This window comes from Bison bison, unplaced genomic scaffold (genome assembly GCF_000754665.1).
Source record: "Bison bison bison isolate TAMUID 2011002044 unplaced genomic scaffold, Bison_UMD1.0 scf7180017864097, whole genome shotgun sequence".
NCBI lineage: Eukaryota > Metazoa > Chordata > Mammalia > Artiodactyla > Bovidae > Bison > Bison bison.
Genome location: NW_011494669.1, coordinates 2038842 through 2051156, shown reverse-complemented (window position 1 = coordinate 2051156; position 12315 = coordinate 2038842). Strand labels below are relative to the sequence as shown.

Below are 12315 nucleotides of genomic sequence, written 5' to 3'. Positions count from 1 at the left end.
GTCTGACACTGTTTCCCCACCTATTTCCCATGAAGTGATGGGACCAGATGCCATCATCTTAGTTTTCTGAATGTTGAGCTTTAAGCCAACTTTTTCACTCTCCACTTTCACTTTCATCAAGAAGCTTTTGAGTTCCTCTTCACTTTCTGCCATAAGGGTGGTGTCATCTGCATATCTGAGGTTATTGATATTTCTCCCGGCAATCTTGATTCCAGCTTGTGTTTCTTCCAGTCCAGCGTTTCTCATGATGTACTCTGCATAGAAGTTAAATAAACAGGGTGACAATATACAGCCTTGACGTACTCCTTTTCCTATTTGGAACCAGTCTGTTGTTCCATGTCCAGTTCTAACTGTTGCTTCCTGACCTGCATACAAATTTCTCAAGAGGCAGATCAGGTGGTCTGGTATTCCCATCTCTTGAAGAATTTTCCACAGTTTATTGTGATCCACACAGTCAAAGACTATGCTTTATTGGCACAGTCAATAAAGCAGAAATAGATGTTTTTCTGGAACTCTCTTGCTTTTTCCATGATCCAGTGGATGTTGGCAATTTGATCTCTGGTTCCTCTGCCTTTTCTAAAACCAGCTTGAACATCAGGAAGTTCACGGTTCACATATTGCTGAAGCCTGGCTTTGAGAATTTTAAGCATTACTTTACTAGCATGTGAGATGAGTGCAATTGTGTGGTAGTTTGAGCATTATTTGGCATTGCCTTTCTTTGGGATTGGAAAGAAAACTGACCTTTTCCAGTCCTGTGGCCACTGCTGAGTTTTCCAGATTTGCTGGCATATTGAGTGCAGCACTTTCACAGCATCATCTTTCAGGATTTGGAATAGCTCAACTGGAATTCTATCACCTCCACTAGCTTTGTTCGTAGTGATGCTTTCTAAGGCCCACTTGACTTCACATTCCAGGATGTCTGGCTCTAGGTCAGTGATCACACCGTAGTGATTATCTGGGTTGTGAAGATCTTTTTTGTACAATTCTTCTGTGTATTCTTGCCATCTCTTCTTAATATCTTCTGTTTCTGTTAGGTATAGCTGATCCCATTTATAAAAATAAAAACACACAAGCACATAGAGTAACTATTTTACATATATGGAGATGGAGGGTATCTCCCAAGTCATAGCGGGAGCTTCTCTTTACCAGTACAGGCCTAACAGTCATGAAAATTATAATTTATTTGATCAAAAAGTTCACACCCATTCTTTTCATTCATTTTTAATTTACATTAATGTTATATTATTGTCAGTTTTCTTAGGCTACCTAAAAAAATTATTCAAGGACTTCAAATGCTGGATAAAAAAGTTTTAAATCTTTTTAAAAGTCCAGTCCATGGGGTTGCTAAGAGTCGGGAATGACTAAGCGACTTCACTTTGACTTTTCACTTTCATGCATTGCAGAAGGAAATGGCAACCTGCTCCAGCTTGCCTGGAGAATCCCAGGGACGGTGGAGCCTGATGGGCTGCTGTCTATGGGGTCGCACAGAGTCGGACACGACTGAAGCGACTTAGCAGCAGCAGCAGAGGAACTAACAAAAAAATAAATATCGAGATAACAGAAAAAAATTAAGGGAAAAAATAATCACAGAAATAAGTGTAACACTGACTGGCTTTCATAGAAAGAGGAGGCCTGACTTTCAGCAAGTAAGCTAGAAGGTATTTGCAATATATTTTATAAGAATTAGAACCAAGGACTTCCCTGGTGGGAAATGGTAAAGAATTACTGGTGGAAATTCTCGCATAGCAGTGAAGACTCTGCACAGCCAAAAATAAATAAATAAACAAAAAAATTTTTTAAAAAGAATCAGACACAAGGATAAAGAAATCCAACACAATAATAATTTTTAAAAGGACAGAAAAATTAAAAGAAAATATGAACAAACGTATCTCACAAAGTGAAAACTAGAATAGACATATAGTGAATAAAAACAGACACTGTGAGGAATACAACTTAAAACCATAAGATACCCCTTTATCTCCTGACCCAACCATTCCACCCCATGCTCTCCAAATTCTTGTACACGTATACCTAGGGCATGTTTAAAATAGGATCACTCTTTCTTCTAAGAGCAAAGAATGAAAACAATCTAAATGGTCAAGAGAATAGATAACTAAATTGCATAGTCACACACACTTTGGAACATTACACAGCAGTGTAAGTGATTAACTATAACCTACATACATAAATGACTCTCAGGAATATGATGTGGATAATGTCTCAGAACACAATTAATGTGTAGAAATAAAAAATATATATATAGTTTAACTTACATTTTTAACAGATCTAAAAAAAGACAAATACAAAACATTCATTATATTAACTTCATTGGGGATAGGAAACAAAAAATGGATGAGACCCACAAACATGCTATGTGAACAATCTTCAGACCTTAGCATTTAAGTATTCTTTTGTAACTAACTCTAAGTAATGAAAAATATTTAAAATTATTTCAACTTTTAAAAAAGGTCTAATTGTGATATAAAATACAGCATTCATAAAAGAAAAATAAATTGCTCCAAGGGAGAAAGGCACCATAATCAAAATCAAGAAAAATGGCAAGACAGGGGTCAGGTGCAGGGGTTATCCACAATTAATATACCTAAAAAGTTAATTTCCTAAATATATAAGCTCCCATAAAGCAATAACAATTAAAAAAAAAAACAAACCTAAACTTAAAGAATATGAATACTCAGACCACAGGAGAAAAAAAAATTAAACTGTAAACCAAAAAATGTTCATTCTAATTAAAGATATGCAAGTTAGAATTATAGTTGAGATATATTATTTACATGTCAAGTTAGCAGATATCAAAGAAATAATGATAAAATACTACTTTGTGGATAAGAGTATAGAAAAAAATACTTTCTTACACATTAGTTCTGGTGAGTAAATTGGCATAATCTCTAAAAAGCATAAAAAATATCAAAATGTACAAACCAGTGACTCATAAATTCCACTTTCAGGAATTTATTTCACAGGAAGACTTACAAAAGTTCAAAATGACATCACTGCATCATTAACTGGAAATTACCTTAATTGTTCAACAATAGGGGACTTATTAACCATAAATACATGTTCCTAGTCATTAAAAAAATCACCTGGAAACTTATATCTTATATCTTGAGATGGAGAGACAGTCAAGATACACTATGTGAAGAAAAACAAGGTTCACATAGTGTTTATTGGAGGTTTCCATTTTTTAACAGCAAGGGAAGGAAGGAACAACAGAGGAAGACGGAGAAGTGAAGAAAAAACAATTATTGGTAACATCTGATTCCTTGGTGGAAGCCTGACGGCCTCCCCTCACTATATACACTTCCATGTATTTTACATTTGGAACCATGTGAACGTATTTCCTATTTTTAAAATCAAATTATAATAAAAACTTGTCACAACTGCACTACATACTCTCCTACATACAATCTGTAAACAGAAGTTTACTTTTTATTTTTTGGGGAGACTTGAGCTTAGTCCTTAAAAGAAAAAAAAGGTTCTAATCTTATATAAGGCAAGTGTTTTTCTTACTATTAGACATTCTTTGGTTTGTTTAAGCTGACTAAATTTTTGGTGAAATAACAGATCACATCATTTTAAAAAAAATTATGGAGTTGACAAATGTTCTGGTCAATACTAAAATTAGTGTATAAACATGATATATAAGGAAAACAATGATTATCATTTAAATTGGCCACACAACTTTTCAAATAACTAACCTCTTTCTGTACTTGCTCAATCTGCTTTTTGGCATCAGCCAGTTTCTCTTTGAGCTCAGCATAATCTTCTTCCTTCCTCTGAAGATCAGCTTTCAGATTCTGGGTAAGAGTAGTGCTTGCAGAGAGCTCCTCTTTCAACCTAAAAATCAAAAATCACTTTCCTATGGTGATATATCACTAATCACTTAGGATCATATGTGTGACCAGTAACCTACAAAATTAGATCTTTTCACAAATTTGCAATGTCCATAGCATGAATGAGTACTTCAAAGAGGATTTCAGGAGATTTTATAAACAGAACTCTGCATATAAATAACATTCAGTCCCAAAGGTTTATACAAAGTTCAAGTTCTTCTCTCAACATACAATGCTATATTTAACCAGCTTAAGTTATGCCCACCTAAATTCTTTAAAAGCTGTATGGAAAAATCAATAAAAGAAATGCAAATTTTTAAAACCTTTTAAAAACATTTAGCTTACTTTTCTGTTTCTTGCCAGTTTCTTTCCTTTTCTTCTTCCTTTAATTGAAGTGAATGCTTAGCATCTTGCAAATTTTTTGTTAATTGCATGATTTCTTCTTTCAATTTGACTTCCCTTTCACTTAAATCTCTGGCATTTTGGATAGAATCTTTAAGATTTGCTTGACATTCATTCAGATTTCTTTCTTGCTTTAAAATGATAGATTCCTTTTCCATAATTTCTTGTTCTAACTTGGCTGAATGGCTACATTCATCTTTCTGAGTTTCTAACATTGCTTCAAGTTCCTTTATTTTCACCTTATAGCAAGTAACATCTTGCATAAGTTCTGAAAGTACTCTCTTTCCTTCCACTACATGCTGTACTTCAATATCAAGACTAATGGTTTTTTCTTGCACTTCTTCCTTCAGCTGCTGTATAAGACTATCTTTTTCTTTTAGTAAATCATCTTGATTCTTTTTCTCCCTCTCCTCTATTTTTAGTCTATTGTTTTCATTTGTATAGTCTTTTACTTCTGCCTGTAATTTTTCAATTTGTTGTTCTAGTTCCTCAATCTGATGGGTTTTTTTGGAGGAAGTCTTTACAATCTCTTTACATTCTTCCCAAATGGCTTCAACAGTAGAGTGGAAAGACCTTTCCCTACTAAGTTCTTGAATACCATGTTCTTTAACCTGCTTACTTATCAAATAATCATTATCCAAATGATGTAACTGTGTGTTTGGCAAATTATCTTCTTGAGAAGAACTGGACAGATCCCTGAGATTGAGTAAATCTATGTTTGCGATCTGAGAAACTGAATCAAGTCTACGCAGTTCATCTATTTTTGCTTGCATTAATTTTATTTGTGAAACATTGTTTGTGATGTTTCGTCTAGCAGTTTCTATCTCCTCTGACAATTTCATGATCCTTTCCTTCTGTTCTTGGTTTACACTTTTCTGCACATGTAATTCAGAAATCACATTGTCATAACTCGACTGAATTTGTTGGACCTCTATACTAAAGCCTAAACTTTTCTTTTCAGAAGAAGAAAGTTCCTGCTGCAAACTAACAATCTGTTTATTTAATTCTGTTTTTTCTTCCTTTTCATTTTTAAGTTCATTCTCAATGGTGAGTAAACGTGTTTTTAGCTCTTCATTATTTTCTTGTAGAAGTCTAATGTTTTCCTCATCTGAAATGCTCTCTTGCATTTCTTCACTTTTCTTTTGGTCTTCAGTGATAGCTGGACTAGCATGCGTAAGTCCTTTAAAAAATATATATATACATTATTAATCTTGCAAACTTTAATAAAATCTAAGTTACCATATACGCCAATATTCAAAAATATGAAACATATGAAAACAAACAATGAAAAACAGAAATAAGCTATTGAGTTAAAAAAGAAAAATCAGGTTGCAAAACATACATATTATAAACCCAATTAGGTAAAAATTATAGTTCCATTAAGTCACAGCAGAGTTACTAGTAAAGGATGTACTAGAAAATACTGGCAGCTACTTCTAAATGGGATTACCAGTTACTTCTACTTTCTTTTTACAGCATTTAATGTTATTTGAATTGTCTACCACAAATCTCTATTATTACTATGAGACAGAGGGTAGGGAATCACACCCTAAGGCTGACTAAAGAAGAGTTTAAAAGTACAATTATATTATAGGTCTACTAAATCAGTGATTTACAGAGTGCCTTGTACTTTCAGAGCGGAAATTAGGAGAAAAATGGTTAAACTTCTGCTAAGTCTAATGCAGCCTTATCTTTACTAGTTGCATAACTGTCAATCAACTGTTTGATTCCATGGCTGTTTCCTCAAATGTAAAATGGAAATAATAATATCACCTATCTCAGAGCTGGCTTCCCTGGTGGCTCAGAGGGTAAAGTCTGTCTGCAGTGCAGGAGACCTGGGTTCGATCCCTGAGTCGGGAAGGTCCACTGGAGAAGGAAATGGCAGCCCACTCCAGTATTCTTGCCTGGAAAATCCCATGGACGGCAGAGCCTGGTAGGCTACCGTCCGTGGGGTCGCAAAAAGTCAGACACGACTGAGCAACTTCACTTTCATCTCAGAGTTATTGTGAAGATCAAGAAAATAAATGAACTTGGAACACTGTGCTTGGGATATAGTTAGACATTATTAAAAACTGAAAATCTGTACAGAAGAGCTCAGCCAGTTAAAAATAAATAAAAGTTTGTCTTTTTCAGGCTTAATACCTACATTTCAAAAATAGGATATTTCTCTGCCCTACTTTCTACAAGATAGTGTTAAGAGGGCCAAATAAATTAATATATAATGTATATTAAAACATTTTCTAAATGTTATATAAGTACAAGAACTTTAACAAATACAGTTGATATAAATTAAACTGTGTCCAGAGGATGCACTATTAGCTAAAAGTTAATTCTTAATATTTATGTTGACAAAATAAATCATCTCACACAACTGTCCAGTATAAATTATGTTCAAATTTTTCTCACAGATTGCATGATTAACTCTTGAAACATAATTCTCAATTCTCCAGATATACAAATTTATCTTTTTATGCTTTCATACAATTTCCATTATGATAATAACTCATCTGATGAGTGTCTCATATCCTAGGAAAATTACTTCAAAACATAAGAATCTGAACCTTTGGTTTTTAAATTTTTTTCCTATTCTATTTCACTTCATGGTTTGATGTTTATATGTGTGAATTTTATATACAACATGACTCTAATACAATTTATATGTCTTTTTTACACAATACTGTATTGATCCACTCAACACGTCCTTCTGACCTTCATGCACGCCCCCCAATTGGCCATTTATCTGTCAATTTCACCTGTATTTTTATCTGGCAGTCTCGTTAAGCATATTAAGAATCAAATTCCTGCTTAGAGGTTCCAGGTACAATATGAAATCCATAAATGTAGAAGGCAGTCATAAGGGAGAACTGGATTGAAATTCTCCAAAAAATCTATTACTTTCAGTTGTTAACTGTACAAAGAATCTTTAAAAGGTATATTTTATAGTTGTCTTTTTAGTAAGTGCCACCATATTATCCTATGAATCTGAGTACATCATATTATATTGAAATACTATGTATACTTGTTGCTCTCATCTATTATATTCCAAATTTCCCAACAGAAGACTCTCTGTGTCTAATGCATCTTTACATACTTGAACAATAATCCTAAATGAATTATTTTTGACATTTAGCTATGTTGCTTATGTTCTCCTTTTCTATCTCTAAGACATATCACTGGATCAGAAAAACACAATTTTTGTAATCAGTCACCTACTCCGGTTCTAGATATGTGCAAATTTATAATCTAACATGCCCCAGTTATATTAACTCAGTTACTGTAGTGTAATTTTATGTTTTAAATTTTAAGGTTTTATCTTTACGGTATCTTTTTTACAACAGTGATTCTCTAGTTTTAGAGTGAGCAAGAGAACTCAGAATGTAGATTCCAAACAGATATAAAACATACTGATTTGGTAAATCTGGAATGTATTGTACATGCAAACACCTTGAGCGTACATACACAATGATCCAGGTACTTATCTGTTTAAACTTCTGGAAGAACTTGATGGTCACCCCTATAATACATTTGGGATCTAAACATATCAGTTTGCTTCATTATAAAGCCCCTATCTGGCAGGCTGGCTACATGTAATTGTTCCATAAGAGATAAATATCAAATCTCACACAGCAATGAGATTCAAGCCCTTAAATTTTCCCCCCTGCTGTGGCAGGCTCTTGGGCATCTCGATGAGAGACGATAGTACCCAGTCTAATGAATCTGTTCAATTAAGAAGGCATCTTTAAGATCATAAAAAGCTCTTTAAAATTAATACTATCCTACATACAAACAGTATGCACGCACAAGAATCAGTCAACAAAATGAAAAGGCAACCTGTGGAATGGGAGAAAATATTTGCAAACCATTTGTCCGGTAGGACCAGGAGTTAATATCTAAAATATATGGGAAACACACAACTCAACAGCCAAAAAATCAAGCAATTCAATTTAAAAACTGGCAGAGGAGCCAACCAGATATTTTTCCAAAAAGACATACAAATAATCAACAGGTACGGGAAAAGGTGTTCAATATCACTAATCATCAGGGAAAAGGAAATCCAAAGTACAGTAAGATTATCACCTAACCCTTGTTAGGATGTCTATCATCAAAAAGATAAGAGATAACAAACGCTGACAAGAATGAGAAGAAAGAGGACATCTGCTCACTGTTAATGGGGATATTAAGTAGTATAGGCAGTAGAAAACCAGTATGGAGATTTCTCAAAAAATTAAAAATCGAACTATCATATGATCTAACAACGCCACTTCTGAGTATATATCCAAAGGAAATGAAATCACTATTCAAAGTTCATGTGAGTTCATGCCCTATGTTCACTGCAACATTTTTTACAATAGCCAGGACGTTGAAAAAAACCCAAGTGTCAATGGATGGGTGAATGGATTTTTTCAAAAGGGGTATAAGTATGTATACAGTGGAATATAATTACTCAACCTAAAGAAGAATGAAATCTTGCCATCTCCAACATAGGTGAACCTGGAGGGTTCATTTTGTGAAATTAACTACACATGGGAAGACAAATACTGTATGGTATCAATACAAGGAAGAAAAAAGATCTAACTCATAGAAACAAAGAGTAGAATAGTGGTTGATGGAAAAGAGTATAGTTTTTCAGTTGAGGATGAATAAGGTCATAGGATCTAACTATAACATGGTGACTATAATTGATAACAATGTATTGTAAAAGTGAAATTTGCTTGGGGTGTATAACTTGAGTGTTCTCACCAAAAAGAAAAAGAGGGGGAAAATAGGTGAATACATGAGATGATGTATGTATTAATTAATTAACATGGTGGGAAACTTTTCACAATGTATATCAAATCATGTTAAACAGTTTAAATATATCACAATATTATTTCTCAATTATACCTCAACAGGACCGGGGCGGGGGGGAAATCCCAGTTCTCTCAATATACTGATGTCCCCTGTTAGAGTATCCCCTCACCCCGAAACTCACTATATAATCTGGGAACATCATTTTGCCACTCCAAAAATTTATCCATTTTTACATTCAGTAGTATACTTGTGAAAACAAGCTTTATTTGTTAAGTTTTCATTTTTCAAATACAATCCATATTCTTTTCCTTCACGCAATAGTTTAAATGCTCTTGGGCAGCAGTAATTACGTAATCCCGTAACAGGATTCCAAGATTTCTTTAACAGACTAACTAAAAGCACACCGGATAACGTTTTAATACCTATAAATTACATTGTCTCTTCTGAGTCAAAAAGGAGAGGAAAATCATGGCATTACTCCTGCTCTATAGCCTGGTTTCTGAAAAGCTAATGAGTTGATTATTGAAGATTTTCCTATGTTTGTAGTTACATTTTCATAATTTAGCTCCTTCAGATTCTCAGTTTATTCTAAGGATTCCAGCTACTTTGGAAACTAACAGATTCACTCTTATTTACTTTTATAACAAACTTGCCCATTTATTCTAATGAATTTTTTAAAATAATCTTCAACCAATGCATTATTCTTTATCAGACTGTCTCCTAACATTTTACAAAACTGTAGCCACGTCATCCCAAAGTGGAATAACTTTCTTTCCCCCTGATTCACACTTCTGTTCTACTTTCCCTTTAAGTAATTTAGTACTTATGGCACAATTTTCACACCTATGACTTCATCGGTGGAACTTCACCAGTGGAAATGACTAAATCCTCCTGCCCTTTAAGAAGACAAGTTATAAAAAAAATGTCTGAACCCTTTATCAGGAGAGATGGGATGTAAGCAAGTTAAAAATGATAATCAGAAATTCAGAGCTCACAAATAAATCCTGAATATCCTGAGAGAAGAGACTTGAGTCATGCATACTATATGGACATATCCCTAAACATTGAGGTAAATTAAAGCAAGTGCAATATAGCTTTTGTGATCAAAAAAAGTATTTTGTCACGTTGTTCTCTTACTATACTTTAATAAACTAGATAATTACATAAGATACTTCAGGAAATTGGATTTGCATCTGATATTCAGATATTCACATTATCCTTTTATAAATTTTTATGTTTCATATCAAAGGATTCATAGACCATATTCAAAACAGTGTTGTCAAGAAGAAATTAAATTATTAGTCTAGCAATAAAGATAAAGTAGATTTTATAGTATATGAGCCTAATATAGGTTAACTTATAAAAAATAAACATAGCAATAAGAAAGATTTAATTTTTCCACCACACCCAACCTGTACATATACTGTTTTACCTATATTTTGCTACAAAAATTAGTTTTGGTTGAAAAGTCACAGGTGAGCAGACTATAGCATATTTCTGGTTTGTCTCCGTTATCACTATTCTGAAGGCTTATTTCTTGAAATGTTTACATGGTTATTCAGTTTACCCAAAATACAGATACAGTGACGCAAAGAAGTAAATTCACTTTCATAGGGAAATAGCTTTGCATTTCCTTTTAAGAGCAGAAAACATCAATCCTGCATAACTATAACCCCCTAATCCTATCCTAGTAAGTACAGAAATCATGTATTTTGTTCTGGAGATTTTTTAGTAGCAGGTAGAGGGGGGAAAATGGTTATATTATAGTTATAATTGTCATATGATCTCTTACGTAGTCCTTATAATCTCTTAACAACAAATAATTAAGAAATAGCCACAGTGGTTATGAATTTAGGGGGAAAAAAAGTATTTTGTTACCTAAACTTATAAACCTACTCACATCCAAATTATTTATTGCTAACAACTCAGATCACTATATAATCATCTTTTTCATGAATGAGTTACCCTTAGGATTAGCCGTACCATGTGGATCACTCGCTCCTGCACACTTCCACTTCCTAGTGATCTACAGATCCTACATTCTCAACTACCCTGAATTCTCAACTACTCCATGGCCCCAAACAAGGTAAAAAACAGAGGAACAGTGCTGTGGAAATCATAAAAAGGTTATACTCCCTGTAGTTACGGCACCACTCGTTCAGTGGATAATAGAAAATGACCATGCATATTAGTGTGCTGTTTCATACAGTTCATGGGGTTCTCAAGGCAAGAATGCTGAAGGGGTTTGCCATTCCCTTCTCCAGTGCCTAAAGGACTGTGGACGGAGGTTCACACACTGTACAGGAGGCAGTGATCAAAACCATCCCCAAGAAAAAGAAATGCAAAAAGGCAAAATGTTTGAGGAGGCCTTACAAATAGCTGAGAAAAGAAGAGAAGCGAAAGGCAAAGGCGAAAAGGAAAGATATACCTATCTTGAATGCAGAGTTCCAAAGAATAGTAAGGAGAAATAAGAAAACCTTCCTAAGTAAACAATGCAAAGAAACAAAGGAAAAAAGCAGAACGGGAAAGACTAGAGATCTCTTCAAGAAAATTAGATACCAAGGGAATGTTTTATGCAAAGATGGGCACAATCAAGGACAGAAATGGTATGGACCTAACAGAGACAGAAGATATTATTAAGAGGTGGCAAGAATACACAGAAGAACTGTATAAAAAAGATCTTCATGACCAGGATAACCACGATGGTATGATTACTCACCTAGAGCCAGACACCTTGGAGTGTGAAGTCAAGTGGGCCTTAGGAAGATCACTACAAACAAAGCTAGTGGAGGTAATGGAATTCCAGCAGAGCTATTTCAAATCCTAAAAGACGGTGCTATTAAAGTGCTGTACTCAATATGCCAGCAAATTTGGAAAACTCAGCAACAGCCACAGGGCTAGAAAAGTTAAGTTTTCACTGCAATCCCAAAGAAGGGCAGTGCCAAAGAATGTTCAAACTACCACACAATTGCACTCATTTCACACACTAGCAAAGTAATGCTCAAAACACATGTACACCGTGGCGGATTCATGTCAATGTATGGCAAAACCAATACAATATCGTAAAGTAATTAGCCTCCAATTAAAATAAATAAATTTATATTTTAAAAAATATATATATTAAAAAAAAAAATTCTCCAAGTTAGGCTTCAACAGTAAGTTAACTGAGACTTTCCAGATGTTCATGCCGCATTTAGAAAAGGCAGAGGAACCAGAGATCAAATTACCAACATCCACTGGATCACAGAAAAAGCAAGGGAATTCCAGAAAA

The 12315-nt window shown here is 34.1% G+C and overlaps 1 protein-coding gene across 3 annotated transcripts in view; it reads right to left on the bottom strand.

Moving 5' to 3' along the window:
* The window catches only part of KIF20B (kinesin family member 20B), an 86866-nt gene that overhangs the window by 34745 nt on the left and 39806 nt on the right, over window positions 1-12315 (bottom strand). For all 3 annotated transcript variants that reach the window (XM_010838530.1, XM_010838531.1, XM_010838532.1), the window contains exons 20-21: window positions 4197-5433; window positions 3717-3855 (exon numbers count right to left, since the gene is read on the bottom strand). In XM_010838530.1, coding sequence (XP_010836832.1) covers window positions 3717-3855; window positions 4197-5433 — 1376 coding nt within the window. The remainder of the gene's footprint in view (window positions 1-3716; window positions 3856-4196; window positions 5434-12315) is intronic.